Genomic DNA, 19,744 nt, shown 5'->3' on the forward strand with positions numbered 1-19,744 from the left:
TGTTCTTTGGGTGACATTTCAATATCACCCAGATTTGAGATTATGCATTGCCTCGAACTGCACTTTCTGCTACGTGCTGGGAATCTGCAAGCCCAGCCAGAGTGCTGACGCAGTCCAAGGGGAATGTGAGTTGCAGCTACCATTTATTGAGTAAAGGTGCCCACCCTTACTACCGAGGACTTTACCAGCATTACCTGATTTATTCCTCAAAACAGTGCTTTGAAGTTTGTATTGCTCGCCACATTTTATAAATAAGGAAACTAAAACTCAGAGAGGAAAAGTAACTTGTCTAGGATCACCGAGATCAAGCTGAGATTCAAACTCAGGTCTGTCCGATCCTGTGAACACGCTGCTACATAGCCTGCCAGGTTGGGAACTTTCAGAGTGAAATGAATTGAACTCGATAGTTTTCCACTTTTAAATAGCAAACTTACCAAGCAGTCTAATTGCATCTCTTTGGACTTAAAAGAAATGACTATTTAAAAGAAGCAGAAAGCAAGAGGTCAAGAGAAAAGGGGTTTTTAATATCTATTTGTAAAGGAAGAGATGTAATCCTGGGGAAAAAATGTCAAATGGAGACCCATTATATAAATTTTCAATGGGTGTAGGTTGGTGAAATTGCAAAGAAATGCATTAAAGATAAAGGAGTTAGGAGTAATAGCACTGAAGTTTTCTAAAAGGGAAAGAAAAGATCAGAAGTCAGTGAAGGTAGTTAGAAGTCGACCTGATTGAAGGCAGGGTCTGTCCATCATGACAGAGTAAGAGTTTAACGAGGTCCCAAAGGAGTGGCCAGACACTGGTGTTCTTTTTCCAACCTGCTTGGATGACTTTGGGCAGGGAGCATGCTCTGGAGCCGGACTACTGAGTTTTAATCCTTTTTCCCTCACCTCCTTTGTGGGAAACCCTGGATAAGATACTTAACCTCTCTGGGCTTCATTTTTCTTACGTGGACAGTGAAGATCACAATATTACCCATCTTGTTGTGAGATGTGGCAGAGTACTCACAGAGAGTCAGGCATATGGCGAACACTCAGAAAATGTTGTCTGTTGTCATAACTGTTATTATCATTAACATCACATTAATATAGTGCAAGAAATGTGAACTTAAAAATCATCAAAGAAGCTTAAAGAGATAAAAGAAAGAGAGATTCAGCTGTATCCAAGAAGTAAAGAAAAATACATTGTCTTCCTTGCCCCTAAGCATCAGGAGGGACGCACCACATGTGGAGGGAGGGCTCGATGACGATGGAGCTCAAACCCAGCAAGGACCCAGGGTTGGGATGGAGTGTTTGGGATGGATTATGAGAACTTGATTCTGTCAAATATGTGCCCTAATGACGCTCTGCTGGTAGAGGTTTTGCTGGTAAGCACCACAGAGTGCAGAAGAAGATGAGTCTGAGGCAGAGAAAGCAAAGTCTCGATGATTAATTTTTGGATGCCAATAGTCATTAAGTACACATTGGAAAGGGAGGGTTTCTTTTAAGCACTTCTTTTTTCTCATCCTTGCCCTCCACAACTATGAATCTATTTTCCTTATATTACTTACATAAAGAGGCAAAAACTACAGTTGAATGAAGCAAAGACTCATAAGGTGCTTGTAAATGATCATCGCTTTTTCAGCCACCATTTTATCCAGCACCTTTTTTTTGTTGGGCTCTGGTTAGCTCCTAGAGATGCAAGACTGCTCTCAAACTCAAACCTCCATGACAACAACTTCCCAGTGGGCTATGCTGTGATTCTCAACAATCAGACTGCATCAAATGCAAACATTACAGATGCCCTAATGGATACAGTGGAACCAGCATGTGTATGTTCCCAAAATGGCATGTGTAACTTTTATGTTCACATCAACTTTGAGAGGCTGGTGAGAGAACCTTCCATATTTTGTAGATGAACTTGAGGCTCAGAAAGATTAAATGACAAGTGAAGTTATGTAGCTGACAAGTACAGAGTGGGAACTTAGACCCAGAGCTTTTGGACCTTTCCACTTGGCCATGTCCACTCTCACAGGAATGCATGGATGAGACTCTGTGCCTTATGCCATTGAAAGGATTTGAGGATGTAGGTGACTGTGCACAATGCTTCCTACAGCAAAGCTCAATAAACATGAGCAAGTCCTACAGAAGGTTCAGGGACTTGCATTTAAAGTGGACACACGAGCTCACCAGGGGTATCTCCCTGAGGTGGATGTGCAGCTTCTGCTATACAGACACCTCCAAGATTATGGCTTCCATCAAGTAATGCTGGTCACTGGGCTCCAGGAATGCTCTTTCCATTCTTTGTCTCTCCAACTTAGGGGCAATGATGGTTTTCTGCTGTTTCTAATCTCTAGGTTACTTAATCATCCCTTGTTTGGTGACTCAACTTCTTTCTTACCTGTGTAGCCCATTCTCTGCATTAAATTTCCTTCTTGTTCGTGCTTTGATCCTGACTGTTACAGAGATAAAGAAGCCAAGGTTTAGAGAGGTTAAGTCACTTAGTCCAGGTCGCACAACTACTTCTTGTCAGAGCTAGTATTCTAAACCAAAAGTTTCTGATTCCAGAATGTAAGACCTTAATTGCTAACTTATGAAGTGATCAGTGAAAGTCCCAATGTCCAATGCAGGTTGATGATGATGATGATGGTGCTGGTATTGGTGGAGATGATGTGGTGATCACCATGTTTCACCACCACTGTCTGTGTTCATTGGCGGGTTGTGCAGACACAGTGTCCTGATTGTCACACAGCTGTTTCTGACTGTGTTACAGGCCTTCACCTACCACCACATCCAAGAGATCATGGTCCAGCTACTTCGCACAGTGAACCGGACGGTCATCACAATGGGCCGGGATCACGTCCTGATTGTGAGTAGATTCCTTCCTCATGTCAAAAGTGTCAAACTTTTCAGGGTAAGGAATGGATTTTCTGGAAAACCAGACCACATCAAACATGTGGTATCAATTGTTGCTTTGTTTTGGAGTACTGGGGTCAAGACTTCTCCTAGCTGATTTTGGAGAACATGACAATTATCCAAGTTGTTGAAATAAAACAAAACCTAGGACTTGTCTACTGTGTTCAATGTACCAGTGGATGTGGAATGTTGCTGTAAAAATGGAGAAGTGAGAGAAGCTTCTTGTAAGTGACAAAGCAGAGTTCTCTAGATGCAAGTTCACCAGGAACATTTTTTCTGGCCTAGAGTGAAGCAATGCCCTGTCTCAGAGTCCTTTGAGCCTAGTTTCCTAAGTGGCCTCATTGTGTATTAGCTCTTCCCACTGCTGCCAGTTAATGCAAAATGATTGCTAAAGCTTTGGGCTATTCTTCTTCACAAACAGAATATCCTGAAGTTTGGGAGATTCCTGTCCCAAAATATGATTATTCCCTTCTCCAAACTCAGAGGCAACCTCTAATACCTTAACCTCTTCCCATCCTACTTTAAAAGAAAGGCCCAAAATTCAATGCTTAAGGGGCCAGCTACCAACATAATTGAGTACATCCAACCCCTTCAGTCCACTGCTTATACCTACCACTGGTTTCATATCTCACTCTGAGTAAAACCCAGAGTGAAATGCCTTCTGTCTCTTATTCATTCTTTCCCTCACACATGTTATTCTGTTTACTGTTACCTTGGCCTGACCTGTTTTTCCTTCAGGTGTCTGGAGCCTTGCTCACTCGTTTTAATCAGACCTTGTGTGGTAGTTAGATTCGGTTGTCAACTTGGCCAGGTGAAGGTGCCTAGTTTTGTTGCTGCGGACATGAGCCAATGGTATGTGAACCTCATTTGTTGCTAACTACATCTGCAGTCAGCTAGGAGGCAGGCCTGCTGCAATGAATGACGTTTGACTTAATTGGCTGATGCTTAAATGAGAGAGCACAACGTTGCACAGCCTAAGTAGCTCGGCATTCCTCATCTCAGCACTCGCAGCTCAGCCCAGGCCTTTGGAGGTGCAGAAAGAAATCACTCTGGGGAAAGTTGTTGGAACCCAGAGGCCTGGAGAGAAGGCCAACAGAGACCATTCTGTGCCTTCCCGTGTAAGAAAGAACCTCAGTGGAAAGTTAGCTGCCTTTCCTCTGAAGAACTAACAAAATAAGTCCCCTTTTATTGGAGGCCAATACGTCTCTGGTGTGTTGCGTTCCAGCAGCTAGCAAACTAGAACACCTTGTCTCAGGTATCACCTAATGAGAGGCTTTCCTTGCCCTGACCACCCTGCCTGTAATAACTGGCACCTCTCCACCCTGTTTCATATTATATTCCTTCTTTCTTTTTTTCTCTTAGTGCTTTTCACTAAATGAAATAAATTTCTCAATTTATTACTTTGGTTATTGTCTAGCTCTCCACATGAGAATCTGAGCTCTAGGAGAATAAGAGTCTTTGTTGGTTTTGTCCATTGCCATATATCCAGGGCCTCCAACAGTGCCTGGTACAAAGTAGGTGCTTAATAAGACTTGTAGAATGTATGGATGGATGTATGGATGGAGTATACCAGGCAGGGACTCTAGTGTGTAACCCAGGGATTCTAACATTTAAAGAGGACAAATACTACTCAGCTTTAACTGATTGATGTCCTGTAGGAATGGGCCACATAGTTGCCAGAACTCCTGACTTCTCAAGGGAAGTGAAAAATTCCCCACTCTAGGCAAAATTTACTGATATTAAGTGTCAGCAACTAATTTTTTGGGTGTTTTAAAACACTGTATAGGCTCCCAACAGCTGGAATCAGATTTCGCAAAACCGGTCTGGGAGCTCTGCTTTAAACTACTGCGGTAGGAGTCAGGTTTGGGATACTGACTGTCTATACACTCTAACTCCCTCCCCAAGGAGGGATATTTCGGTAGCTGGGGCAAAATTTGATCTCTAGAAGCAACTAAGTATAGCAATCTTATCTTTACCCATTTGAGTCTATCTACTCACTGATGAAGGATGTTTACTTACTGTATATTATGTACATTTTAAAAAGTGGTGACAACTAGAGAGATCACTGGCAATGCCAGACACTGCCTTCCTGGCCTAGAGAGCTGGGTAAATCTGTCTTTGATGTTTGTCTCACTGCCTTAGAAATCTCACTGTCTCTTATTCAGTTACATGCTCCCATACCCAGGGTTCCCATAACATACTTTAGATAAGCTTAGATAAGCGTTTTATGACCTCTCTAATCTTTATTCCTTCTCTTTGTAGCCTAAACCTAAAAATGATCATCAAACCATTTGGCTTATTCCATATAGAACAAGTTCTTAACTCTCTTCCTTTCCTTTGGAACAGTGATTCCTTAAAATGGTGCCTGGATCACAGAAAGAGCCAATAAATAGTGTCTATTATTGTTTTTTTTTCTGTCTAGTACAGTGCATCTCTCTGTCCCTTTGCAATATTGACACAGGCTAGTAATCACAATTTGGCCCTCGTTCACTTACTACCAATTCTGTAAGCCTTTTATCTGCTGCTCTGCCTTGGTCCCTCGCCTTTCCAACACATGCTTCTGACTGCTGCCCCATCAGTCTTTTGCAGGACACTTCCCTACTCTCAAATGTTCAGTGGCTCTCCACCATCTCCCAAATTGAGTCATAAATGCTCTAGCCTGTCCATTCACAGCCTCAGTGCACTGCCCACAACCAAATTTTTCATCCTTTTCATCCATTCTTCTCCATCCCAATATCCAACCAGAGTGAATATCTGAATATTGGCCAAACAAGCCTGGCACTTTCTCACTTTCATGCTTACCTATGCTGCTTGCTTTGCCTAGAATTCCGTTTTGTGCTTTTTCAACCAGTTGAGATACTACTCGGTGTTCAAGATCTGGCATAAAGGCACTGCCTTATGAAGCTGACCTAAGTTCACCAACCTGGCTGGGACTTCTCACTCTTATAAATCACACAGTCCTCTCTGCCATTTTTATTTTTTGACAGCCTCTTTGAAGCATCATCTACATACTTTAGAATTTACCCATTGTAAGTATTCATTTAGATTAGTTTTAGTAAATTATTCAGTTGTGCAATCATCACCAAAATCCAGTTTTAGAACACTTCCATCATCCCCCCAAATTCCCTTTGCAGTCATTCCCTATTCCTGTTCCCCACACCCCACACCCCTGCCTTCCTAGGCGACCAGTAACCTGTCTCTATAGACTTGCCTTTTCTGAAAATTTTGTATGAATGATAACACAATTTGAGTCTTTTGTGTCTGGCCTCTTGCCTTAGCATGTTTTGAAGCTCATCCATATTATAGGTGTACTAGTACTTCATTCTTTTTTATTGCTGAATAGTATTCCATTGCATGCATATACCACATTGTGTTTATCTGTTCACCAGTTGCTGGATATTTGGATTGTTTCTAGTTTTGGGCTATTATGAATAATGCTTCTATGAACATTCACGTGCATGTTTTGCATAGAGCTATTTTAGTTTTAATTTCTCTTGAGTAGAAATCTAGGAGTGCAATTTCTGGATCATATGGGAAAATATATGTTTTACTTATAAGAAACTGCCAAGCTGTTTTCCATAGTGGCTGTACCACTTTATATTCCTTCTGGCAACATATGAGTGTTCTAGTTTCTTGACATCTTACTAACATTTAGTATTGTCAGTCCTTTGGATTATAACAATTCAATTTGTAATAGTACCTCATTGTGATTTTAATTTGTATTTCTCTGATGATAATGATACCAAGCGCCTTTGTAAGTGCTCGTCTCCTATTTTGAGTCATTTTTTACCTGCAAACTTGTAATAGCTCCTCTTATATACCATAATACTTTTGAAGGCTGGAAGTCTTCTTTAAGATGGAATAATGATCTTCCTCACAGAGTTGCTGTAAAAATTAAGTAAAATAATACACAAGAAGCATTTGTACGTGTTTATTGGCACATAACATTCATTCATTCAACATTTTGGTCCCTCTTATATACTCAACACAAAGACTCAAAAATGAGTTAGGCATGGTCTGTGCTCTTGAGAAAATCATGACTTCTCCAAAGAGATATCTCTCAAGCATCTCAAAGTTACTGTGTCCAGAACAACTCATTGCCAGCCCCCTGAAACCCGCTCTGTACCCTCCCTGTGTGTACTCTCAATTTATGGTACTGTCTTCCTAGCACTAGGGGAGCTGCACTTGACCCCTACCTCTCCCTCACCTGCCTGCCACTTCTCATTCACCTAGGCCTGCTGATTGCTTGTGTTCATCTGCGTCGTTGTGCTGATTACACTCAGCACAGGGTAAGATGACTTTCTGTTCCTGTGCCTTGCTCCCTTTCTGTAGGGGAAACAGACAAGGACCATGTTTTACTCGCTCCTTTATTCTCAACACCCAGCAGGATTGCCGACATACAGTAGGCACTCGATAAGTGTTTGTTGCACAAATGAATGAACCAGTCATTCAATGTGTGAAATGTTCTCTGAAAATGCTGTTGTTTCATGCCGTCATATCTTTGTATATGCTTTTCACTCTGTTTGCATTACTTTTTCTTTTTAAACGAATGTTTTTCTTTCCTCCTAAATAGCAGGCACCTGCATTACAGAGAGTGTAAGTAATGTAAGGAATTGTCTGTTCGGACTATTCCTACCTCCTGGATAGATTCCAGAAGCCTTGCAAAGGTTCTAAATTGCAAGCTATGTCATTAGTATCAATGACCATTGAGTTTACTAGTGTAATTACAATGATGAGAGTGCTGAGTGGGAAGTGCGAGAGGCACGTAGCAAGCACACCTTATTGGGAGAAGGAGCATGCCTGAAATGGAAGGAAGAAATAAACAGGTTTCTCTTAAGATATTGCTTCATTTTCATAAAATGGGCCATTGCAGCAATTCTTAGAATAGAAATATCTCCTGCAAATTAAAGAAAATGATGTTGGAAAGTAATTACTCAGAGGTCAGGGGTCCCTGTTTTAGTGCTGAAGGCCCCAATTTAATTCTGAATTGAAATTTGACAAGGAGGAGAAATCTGTATTCCACTGTCACTTTTAATTTTCCATATGTGATTTTTACTTGTTAGTTTCCATCGCTTGGGAATATTAGGCAATCAATATTATGATAAGCAGCAGACATGTCTTTGGAAATTCCAATCAGGTGTGGGGTGGCTGGTTGCTCCTCAGGTTACTGTGGGTGATTAAATAGTGACATTTTCTTCTTATTTGTAGGAGTAGGAACATTGTGATAAAAAGGTGTTAGCTATTAAAATGATAGGAACCACAGTGCTAGGACAGGTTGCTTCTTGTGTATAGTGCATTGTAATAATCATTTGCTGGAAATAACCATTACTGATTTTTCTGTAAATAGCCTGCCTGAATAATGAATTTGTTGATGGTTACAAATGCACAAAAAGAATTTTTACAAAAGCAAAAAGCAAAAAACATTTGCATGACGGATGCCCTCTCTTCTTCTCTTTTCCAGAGTCCAATCTATCAGACAAATGTTCAGTTATTTAAGTTACCCAGGAATTTGATTTGGATGCTCACAAAGGCAGCACAGTTTGATGGATAGGTAGACATTTTGGATAACAGAGAATAGGAGAAGCATTAGTTTCACACTGGTTCTGAAGGGTATTAGTTTTGTGACTTTATGGTAGTTTAACATCTCTAGTAATTTGTTTTCTTCCCAGAAATGAAATATATAATCTTTGAGATCAGTTTCTCGAGTTGGCCAATGCCTAGTCTCTTTCCCTAACTCTCAAGCTTTTGAGTCAGTGATAGAAAATAGATTTTGCTTTGTGTGCCAACTCTGGTTGATTGGTAATGGCTGCCTACGGAACTGTGTTGAGAAGTGTTTAGAAGCTACTTCTTGGCACAGTGGGAAGGAGTGCTGAATTAATTAGTGATATCGGTCATGAACATGGGATTGGAAAATGGTAATGTATGTGAGATACTTGCACTTATTACATGTTAACGGAAATCGCTGGTGTTTTTCTGGCCTAGTCCAAACCTCTTATGTATAGTCAATTTTTTTCTCTATGTATTCTTTGTTCCCCTGAGAAGGCTGTGGAGTGAGAGCAGAAGAATAAAGGAAAAAATCAATATTCACTGACAGCCTACTTTTTCCTAAGGAGTGGCATCTATGTGCTATATGTCATATTTTATCCAATCTAAGATGCATGATGATCTTATGTGCCCATAAGAAAGAACAAATGCCACTATCAATTGAACTATGGCACAATGATTTCTTATTGCATCAGTTGTAATCTCTAGTGATATTAAAATAAAAAAAATTAATTTGACTCAAAATCCTGGCAATGTGGTTGATCGTATCTTTGAGTCCTCACAGGAAATTATCCTTATCTCTTATTCTATGGAGGACTAGACTGAGTAAGGATCAGACCATGAAAGCAGTGTATCCAGAGTCACACAGCTAGTAGCAACAAGTTGGGATGTGAGCACAGGCATGTTCAACACATGGGCATATGTTCTTATCTGGTCCTCTTGCTTCCTCCCAGGAGGATGTTGTTCTGTCCCAAGGGTCATGGGACAGTGTGGGGAGAAATTTCCAGGCTTGTGTGTGCAGGAGGTGGGTGGTGGTACTTCAGGGAGCCTTCTATGGCCAATACAGCCTGCTGCCAACTACTTAGAGAAGGCTGCCCCCTTCCTGTGGCCTCCCCAGTGCCAAGAATCAGCAATCCCAGGAGAATCAGCCAGGGAACATAACACTGCCAGGGGTTCTTGGAAGAAGAATGACCTATTAATTTTGAAATTGTGATCTAGCTTTTATTTGGGATAGTTAAAATAAACCTCTGGGTGACACATCTTGTACCTAATTACCCCAGATTTCACATAGGAAACTATTGAATGATTAATAAAAGTAAACGCAGTTGGCCTCATGCCACCTCGAGAGATTCAGAGCAGTTTGTTCAAAAAGGAGAGAAAAATGTGCAGCTTATCCCTCCTCCACGGCTTCACCTCATGATGGCCCTGAAGACTCCAGAGGTCATGGGTTATCAGAGAGTCAGGACCTCCAAGCTCTGACTTCACTTCCCATTCTTGGGACACCAAATGGGAAATGGCCCAGCACTGTGACCACTCTGTGCCAGACTGTGGGCCTGAAGGCTCCTGACGGTCTACAAAGGAGGTTGCAGGAAGGCAGTGTCAGGTCCTCCCCAACTTGCTATCAGGAGCAGGTGTGAGTGAAGACAGAATCTAGGGCATGAGGAGGTGAGATGGTCCAGCCAGAAGTGGTTGACTCTTGACCTTCACTCGGAGATCCAACACCTTCTTAAAAATCAATATTTATAATGAAACTATTATTTGTTGGGCAAATAGCCTGCATGCCAGGCACAGAACTAAGCATCTTATGTGTTTTACCTCATTTAACTTTGATCAGTTATTCCTATTTTACATATGAGAAGACTGAAGTACAGAGAAGTTGGGTAACTTGCCCTATATGTGCATAGCTTGTTCATGGAAGAACTGGGGTTAAAACCAGGCAGTACTGTTTCTAGAGTCCCTGCTCTTAAATAGCATGTCGTGTACTATTACACTGTTAATAACTAAAGTTGTTTTTTGGTCATCAAATATTTTAAAGATAATAATGAACTGTTGTCATTCTTAGATCATGAAATATCTTGATATTACATAAATGGCTGCTATCAGAAAATTATAAATCAACACAGAATTTTTGGTGGTTTTATGATGACAATCATATGTTCAGGATCAATCTCCTCAATTCTGGAATTAAACCACAAAAACCTAAAAAGTTAGAAAAAAGAACTTTCTATTGATTTGACTGTTGGTATTTATGAATGGCAGTTTTTGTAGAGGAGCTAGAATGAAGACATGGAGATTCTAAAGGATTTTGGAGGGAGAAACAACCTCCCTCTCTTTACACATCCAGCTCGTCATCTCTGGGTCCATGTTCATTCTGCTTCCTAAAGACCTCGCAAATACAAACGCTGCTCTCCACTATCAACGCCACTAGCCGGGGTCAGGCTGCAGCCATCTTTCACTTGTAGTAGTGATCCCCTATGTAGAGGTCCCCTCCTGCTGCCTTTCAACAGGACACGCTGCCTCCTCTCTTGTCCTTTCAAATCCATTTTTCACACTGAGGCTCCAGTAGTCATTTCAAATAGAACTTTCTTCATGAAAAAGCATCAGTGGGTCCACACTGCCCAAGGAAGAGGGCCCACTGTCATCCCCGCCCTCTGATCATCCAGTCTGGTCTCCGCCTCATTCCCAGGGCTTTCTGCCTCCCCCTTCCCTACCAACTCGACTCATCTTCTGTCAGGAACATAAGGATGTTCCTTATCTCCTCTGAGCCCTCCTTCATGCTGTTCCCTCTGTCTAGGACACATTCTTCTTGCCTTTCTCTCCCAGGACCTTTGACCTGGATAACTCCTCCATGTCCTGGCCTGAGAGGCACTCCTTGACCTGTGCTCAGCTCAGCCACGCTCAGACCCCTCTGCCCTCTGCAGTCTGAGCCTCAGCATGCTGTTGTGAGAACAATTTTTCTGGCCCTCAGAACAATGCCAGCCTCAATCACTTCTGCTGTCAGTCACTTTGGGGGCATTACCTTTAAGCTACAAGGTTGGGACAATTCCTGCCCCTCTTAACGAGGAAACAGTGTCAGAGGGCTTTCACACCTTGTCCAGCATCACTAGTATGTTAAGTAAGAAGCTAGAACCCATATCCAAGTTGGTCCGAGTTCAGAGTCCACATCCCTAAGCATTCCAAGGTATACATCTGGGAGATTGATTTCCTGAGGCAACTTTAATTTAATTGAGAGAATTTATGGGAGGGAGGGAGGGGAGGAGGGAGGAAGAAGGGGAGGGAAAAAGAGAGAGAGAGAGAGAGAGAGAGAGAGAGAGAGGGAGGGAGGGAGGGAGAGAGTGTGTTTTAGAGGGAGATCCAGGAGAAAATCTAGTTAATAAGAAAGAAAATAGTAAAATTGATAAAAGGGGCCTGACATTCCAGTCGGTAGCCACCAGGTGGCATCATCATCTTGGGGTAGCTTGGTTGTTGTTTATTATGGGGGTAGAGGATATGTCCTGTGGGTAGGGAAACATTGTTTTCATAAGGATTTTGACAGCTACATTTCAGGGAGTACTTGGTGTAAAAAAATATATTTGAAAAAAAAATGGATGTGTATCTGTACTTCCAAGGAATCCATGGCAGATACTGGCGGAAGTCAGTCATCAAGGTTAACTTTAGACTTGCATCTAGATTTTGAATGACATGGAAATTCAATGAGTAGACAGGAGGAATTACAGCATTTTAAACAGGAGCAGCATTTCTTGCTTTGTCCTTATCTTCTGGTCTGTGAAACCTTCTCTGATTCCTCTAGAACATTGTTCTTTGTACTTTGTCCATTTTTCAACTACAGCATTTACCATATCATACTGGAATTTTCTCTTTTTATCTATGTACCACATTGGGCACATCATTAGATTGTAAGATCCTTCCCCTTGAGGAAGGGGACTGTGTCCTATTTATCTTCAGCGTTCCTGCCCGTAAGTCCAGCCAGGGCTTATCTGTAGCAGGTACTCAATACAATCTTACTGAAGTGAAGTAATGGAAAGAACAAACTAATAAGAGGAACAAATGAACAAACAAATAAATAATTAGGGGGACAAATAAAACAAACTAATTAGAGGAACAAATTTTGCGATTTTAAAAATAAGATGTGAAAATATTTGTTGCATGTCAGGCTTTACCCTTAAGGATCTTTTGGATGCACAAAATTCCCAAATACTTTACTAGGCCCATGTGATAGAATTATTTTAGTCGAAATTACCGTTTGAAAGCGGTGGCATAAAAAAGATGGTCTTTCTCCAAACCTTCCTTCTGTCCCATGATCGGCTGCAGAGATAGGAATTAAGAGGAAATTTGATACTTCTAAATTTGTTGTAACAGCCACTATCTTTTCCCTGGCTGTCCAATTGAACAGACCTTTGCTATGACCAGAGAATGCTTTTTGATAATAAAGGTTATGTTTCTGCTATTGCGAAAGTTTTGCACTTGGTTGTGACACACCTTTTGTGGTTTCACTAGGGGTGGTGTCTCAGGCCCTGGAGAAGCTTCTGTCTAAGGGGGTAGTGTTCTTAGACACCCAGTGGATGCAGCTGTCAGAATCCAAAGAGGAAGAGGCGGAGACAGAGTTTGGGAACTGTGCACTGAGTCCCAGGAAATGTGGTTACATGGAATGACCAGAATGTCACTGAATCCTAATAATATTATCTCCAACTAGCAAAGTGCCTTTTGGCCTCTGTTAGTGGAGCTGGACAGATCTGATTTTGAGCAAGTCCTGTTAAATGTGTTCTTGAAGGTAAGGGTCCACTGTTTTCCTTGTCCTGTTTCCCAGCACTGGAAGAGAGGCCAGGCTTTTCTCATCCTTGAGAATTTAAAAAACAGAATGTCTGTCCTGGGGGCGTTGACTGAGCACCTTCATACATAACAATGTTTTCTATGGCCATGAAGTTGGGGAGCAAACTAGGGAGTTTGAAAGTATTCTATTCATTAGGAACTACTCTTCTTCTTTCTTCAAGGGGTGAGGAGGCATTACTGCACTGCTGGAAAGTCTCCTCTCTTCTCTGTGCTCATCCTCAGTTCCCGTATCTGTAAAATGGGCATAATAATGATTATTACCTGTGAATCCTGTGGTGAGAAATGAATAAAAATCGTTATGTACAAAACTCATAGCACAAGGCTTAACACATAGTAGGCCCTTGGTAAATAAGAGTCATTACTATTCTCCTTCCATGCTGCAAACCCCTCCTTACGTTGACACAAGTGTTATGAATAAGATTGAAAACTATTTTGTGGCCCTGACTTGGGATCTTTCCTGGATTTGGGATGCAGTTTTAAGCTATCGCTACAGTGGGGCTGCGAATAAAGCCCCCAGGAGATGGAACAGGGCCACATATGTCTGCTGTGGAGGCCTGGGACCCGGACTGGAGGGAGAAGTCAGCGGATGGAGTGTCCTTGCCAGGAAGGATTGCTGAGGAAATGGATCTGCCCATGGAGAAGCCCTGTTGGGACCACGGCTAACAAGACAGGCTCCCCTACAGTTCTTGGGCCCACACCATCCCTGCCCGGGGCCCTGGCCTTCTTCCAACTGACTTGAAGAAATCGATTCTCTCAAATGACCCTTCAAAATCAGAACCCATTTTTCTAGATTCAAAAGCCATCAAGGGCACTGAAGGTCAGGAAAGCGGGTGGGGATTGTGGGCCCTCACCGGAGTCCCTCCACCTCGCAGAGGTCAGACCCCAGCCCCTGTTCTGAAGCCGAATTTGTGTTCGTTCCGTTCTGCTTAAAGAACACATGATTTGTACACTTCCATATTTTCACTCTTTCTAAAATAATTTTACTTTCCTTTTATAATCAGAACCACAACAAAAAAAACCCCAAACACAATTTCTTTAAAAATAGGAATTAATGAGATAGTCAAACTTACCAAAGCATTTTCATGTATATAATTTTGCTTTTCTTCTAAACAGCATGTGAAGCCAGAAAGGCAGATGGTTTCCTTTTGAAAATGGACATGGGAGGTGTAGGTGAAGGTGCTTGTTCAAAATTGTGCAGAGAATCAGAGGCAGCGTTCAGGACTCTTTGCGGTGTCCTGGTCTGTTTTTCTCCCCTTCAGTTTCCATCATCCTATTTTCTCTCAAGTCATTGAACATATGCAACGTATCTACACCATCCCAGGCCATGGGGTAAGCACCTGGAGGGCTTCATAGATGGAGATGATGGAAGTGACCATGCCTGACCCCCAGGACTTCACAGCCTGGTGGAGATGAGTGTGAGAGACCAACAAAAGGAATGTCAGTATAACAGGGTAAAGGAGCAGCTTGCACAACATTCTTGGTCCTCAAGAATGGGATGACTGGGCGGGCCGCGGTGGCTCAGCGGGCAAGAGTGCTTGCCTGCCGTGCCGGAGGACCCCGGTTCGATTCCCGGCCCCAGCCCATGTAAAAAACAAACAAACAAACAAAATATAATAAAAACAAGAAAATGTTTAAAAATGTTTCCCTTTCTTCCTCCCTTCCTTCCTTCCATCCTTCCTTCCTTCTCTGTCTTTCCTTCCCTTCCTCCCTCTCTCTTAAAAATAAAAAAAAATAAAAAAAAAAAAAAAAAAAAAGAATGGGATGACTAATCCCACGGCAGGGGCGGGGAGGATCAGAAAGAGTTACAGAGAGGAGGTGACATTTAAATTGCAACTTGCTGTCTGGCACAGGATTTAGGAGCCCCCAAATTTGGCAGGCCTCAAAGGAGATCCAGCTTCTACCATCTAATGCCTGGGAGACTTTGCACAAATTCCTTATCTCCCTCCAAATCTCAATGCACTCATCTGGAAAAAGGGATATCCCTAAACTACTATGTAGTATCTTTTTATTTTAATAAATGAGATATTTGAAGCAACACATTTAATATAGTAGTAAGTAGTAGTGTTACTTTGGGGAACTAATAACCTTTATTATCAATGTTAGTAGTACTATTTTCTTTTTAAATCCAAAAAGATAAGAATTATTTGACAGGGGACAGTATGTGCAAAGTCATGATATAAAATAGCATGTGGTTTTTTTAGAAAGTGACAGGGAGATGGGTATAGGGAAAGTAGAGTAGCAGAAAGTTAGGCCCTAAGTCTAAGTTGGAGTTAGAGTTTAAGGAGTCTTGTTGGCTACTGAAGAACTTTTATGCTGTAGAACAGGGGTAGATGCAATTGGAGATATAATAGTCAGGGAATGACATGGCCTAGGGAGACCCTACCCCCTGCCCTTTTCCCCTCTCCCTCCCCACAGCAGCTCCCAGGAGGCTGGTTGGGAGAGGGCTGGAGAGCTGTAAGAGAACTGGAACGCCATTGCCAATGTTGCAGTCTTTCAATTCAGTTAAACAAAGTCTTCCTGAGCTTAGGATTTCATAAGGCTAGGAAAGAAGTTCTTATTCTCAAGGAGTTTAAAATCTAGTGGGGAAAGGGGGAGAAGACTTGTAAAGAGTTATAATGTGAAACAAATAGCTGTCACAAAAAGAATAACAAGGTAGCATTAAAAAGGATGAAAAGGAAGAGCATACATCCAGATGAATAAGAAAAGCGTGCCTCTTTGTTCTTAGAATCCTATCTCTAGACCAAAAACTTGGTGAGACAAGGGCTGTGTCTTTAGTGTACTCTTAGTGTCCTTGGCACCTAACCTGACACACAGAGGGGACTCAATACCTGTCTGTTGAAAACAGGTGGTAAAGGATTGGAGCTGATGAATGCACGTTAATGGAGGAAAGGCAGGAATCCGATCCAGGGCAGAAACCTGATGCAGGGGCCGTGCTTGTTGATGTTTGGCATTGCTTTGTCTTTGCTCTCTTTGATTCCTAACTCTCAGCTACAGAGCATCTATCTTTCTTTCTTAAAACAAACAAGCAAACAAAAACAGTAACAACAACAAACTTCTTGTCTCCCCTATCACCCATACCCTTTTTTCCTGTTGGTGGGATTGGGTTCAGTTGGGCTTGGTTTGGTCGGTGGAAGAGGTCTGTGAAGTACTCTCAATTTCAACAATAAAAATGACTCAGCCCATTAGGTTCACAAGAAAGAGGCTTTTCTGTCGCCATAACCAGCTATCACAACCTTGTGTGTGCTACCTGGGAAACCAAGCCACAGCTCCAAGTAAAGGTCACTTTGTTTAAAAAATATGGGCTGTGGTTCTGCCAGGAGAAAAAATACCAGAATCCATTTTAGATTAAGTGAATATAATATAGTATAGTTATGGATTCTGTGAATTTGTGAAGCCATTCATGATAGTAGAGTTTTTTTGGAGAACATAATCCTTTGGTATGAATTTATTATCTTTTCATTTGAGTTGTGGTTTAAGCCAAGGCAAAATGCTTTGCCCAAAATGCTTCTTTAGTCAGACAGACCAGACTCTGTCTCCTTTAAATTGCATTTTGTCTGAAATGGACTAGGTCACATGTAATAAATTCTGGCATTTTAATGGAAACATTACAGTGAAAATAGTTAACAATCTGCTTTAATTTCAGAACTCATTTTCTCTTTCATACAGTAAGGCAGTATCTTGGTAAAATGTGCAAAATGCATTGGGATTTAATTATGATGGCAATTTGTTCTGAAATGAGGTTAAACTTGGCTGCCAATATTCGGAATAAAGATGCTGGGGGTGGGTGGATAGGTGGTTGGAGAGGGTGGTAGTGGCTTGAAGTTTCTGCGTTCTGAATGCTGTGTGGACCAGGGTGGGTGCAATATTTGCTGAAGGCCCTACTGAGTGGAAAGTTGGATGCTCCTGGAGCCACAAATTGAGACCATTGACATCCCCATGTGAGGACTGGTGGAAAAGGAAAAATGTATCTCTTAGTGTCTCGTCTCTGGATTTAATCCATTCTTTAATTTATCCCTGCAATACATACTTGAATCCCATGTGCTAAAGTGTTGGAAATGCAAAGGTAAACTAAATAAGCAAGAGCTCTTAGTTAGATTATATGCTAATAGAATAGGAAGGCACTCGTCAAAGAATCACACAAATTTATGTACAACTGGACCAAGAACTTTGATGAAGAGGTCTCTGGTGTCAGGTGAGTGTCCAAGACAGGTCTTGGTTTGGCCTGAGGCAGTGGTGGTGGTTATGTCATTACCTGGGAAGACCCAATGGAGCTGAAGACTGAAAAGGGAGGGTGGTGCTTTTAGGGAGTGTTCCAGGCAGGCAGAATGGCATAAATAGACCCTTTAATTTGTGGCCAGGGGGTGTTAGCATCATGGTTAAAGGAACTCAAGAAAGCTCAGTATGATTTGAGGACAGACAGAAAAGGCCTGGACTTTTTTGCTTACGTTTATTGGGAAGCCATTGAATGGTGTTAAGCTGAGTGTGATATGGTTCAGAACTAAATTTTGCAATGATGACTCTGCTTGCCGTGTGCAGGAGACTAGATTGAAATGGAAATGGAGTGAATGTGGGGAGAACAATAGGGATGCTCTTGGGAAGGCAGGTGAGAGACAAAAGTGGCTTGGAACAAGGTCCCAGTAGGGGAGAAGAGGCACACTCGCCTTGGGGCCTGGTTGAGTCTGGCAATGAGAATACCAAGTATTATGCTTTCTCGGTGATATATTCCTGCTCTTCAGGGGCGTGGGGGTTCTGTAGAAGGCAGAGGAAATCATATATTCGGGAAACCTTAGGAGTTGGGATGGTGCGACGTGATCAGTAAGAATGCAGGCTGTAAGTTAGTTAAAAAAAGATGAGGAGGAAGTTAAGGTAAAAGTACCCATTTTAGTTTGCTAAAGCTGCCAGAATGCAATATACTAGTAATGGAATGGCTTTTAAAAAGGAAATTTATTAAGTTGCAAGTTCACAGTTCTAAGGCCATAGAACTGTCCAAATTAAGGCACCAAAAAGAGGTTACCTTCACTCAAGAAAGACTGATATCATCTGGAGCACCGGTGTCAGCTGATTAAGGCATGTGACTGGCATGCTGGAGTCTCTGGCTTCTGGACATCTCTCAGCTGAGTAGGCACATGGCGATGTCTGCTAGCTTTCTCTTCTCATTTCACAAGGCTTCCCCGGGGACGTTTTTCTTCTGCATCTCCAAAGATCTCTGGCTGTGTGGGCTGTGTTAGCTCTAAAGCTTTTTCCAAAATGGTTCCCTCTTTAAGGACTCCTGTAAGCAACCCCACCTTGAGTGGTTGGAGACACATCTCCACGGAAACCATCTAATCAAAAGTTCCCACCCACAATTGGGTGGGTCACAGCTCCATGAAAACAATAAAAAAGATCCTGCCTAGCAGTATTGAATGAGGATTAAAGAACATGGCTTTTCTGGGGTATGCAACAGTTTCAAACAGGCACAGTACCTAAAAAGGAATTATGATCATTAAGTCAGTCAAATGTGTTTTACATCAAATGGGAACAGTGTTGGATTTGGATTTATTACCTAGATATTTTTACTGCCAGCAATGCTTGATGGGTGTGGCAACCATAAAACATCTATATTTCTTAAAAATTTTAAAAAGCATACAGTCAGTTGCCACTGGCAGCTTAAAATTAGAATCTTTTCAAGCGAAGGTTATGCTCAGCTAATGAAGTAACTGTACCTGAGACAAGAATGGGTTTCAGGTCCAGCCCCAGAGCTTCTGGGACCTACCCTGGGCCATGTGTTCTAGTTTGCTAGCTGCCAGAATGGAATATACCAGAAATGGAATGGCTTTCAAAAAGGAGAATTTAATAAATTGCAGGATAACAGGTTTTAGGCTATGGAAATGTCCCAATTAAAGCAAGTCTATGGCAATAATGTCCAATCTAAGTAATCCCAATCCAAGTAATGTCCAATCTAAGGCATCCAGGGAAAGATAACTTAATTCAAGAAGGCCAATGAGGTTCAGGGTTTCTCTCTCAAGTGGAAAGGCATATGGTGAACATGGTCAAGGTTTCTCTGTCAGCTGGAAGGGTACATGGCAAACATGGCATCATCTGCTAGCTTCTTCTCTGGTTCCCTAGGAGGCATTTTCCTTCTTCATCTCCAAAAGTCGCTGGCCGGTGGACTCTCTGCTTCGTGGTTCTGCAGCATTCTATCGTCCTTCTCTACTCTTTCTGAATCTCCCTTTTCTAGAATTTCAGTAGAGTAATTAAGACCCACCTAGAACGAATGGAGACACGCCTTCACCTAATCCAGTTTAACAACCACTCTTGATTGAGTCACATCTCCAGGGAGATGATCTACTTAAAGTTTCAAACATATAGTACTGACGAGGGATTAGAAGAAACGGCTGTCTTTACAAAATGGGGTTAGGATTAAAACATGGCTTTTCTAGGGTACATAAACCTTTTCAAACCAGCATAGCATGGTATCTGATAGTCCCTCAGATGTCGAG

The 19,744-nt window shown here is 41.9% G+C and overlaps 1 protein-coding gene across 3 annotated transcripts in view; it reads left to right on the plus strand.

Annotated features, from left to right (window-relative positions):
- Positions 1 to 19,744, plus strand: part of DOCK2 (dedicator of cytokinesis 2) — a 446,749-nt gene that overhangs the window by 223,509 nt on the left and 203,496 nt on the right. For all 3 annotated transcript variants that reach the window (XM_077137614.1, XM_077137615.1, XM_077137616.1), the window contains one exon: positions 2,749 to 2,844. In XM_077137614.1, the coding sequence (XP_076993729.1) occupies positions 2,749 to 2,844 (96 nt within the window). The remainder of the gene's footprint in view (positions 1 to 2,748; positions 2,845 to 19,744) is intronic.

The sequence above is a fragment of the Tamandua tetradactyla genome, chromosome 20 (genome assembly GCF_023851605.1).
Source record: "Tamandua tetradactyla isolate mTamTet1 chromosome 20, mTamTet1.pri, whole genome shotgun sequence".
In the NCBI taxonomy this organism is placed as follows: Eukaryota; Metazoa; Chordata; class Mammalia; order Pilosa; family Myrmecophagidae; genus Tamandua; species Tamandua tetradactyla.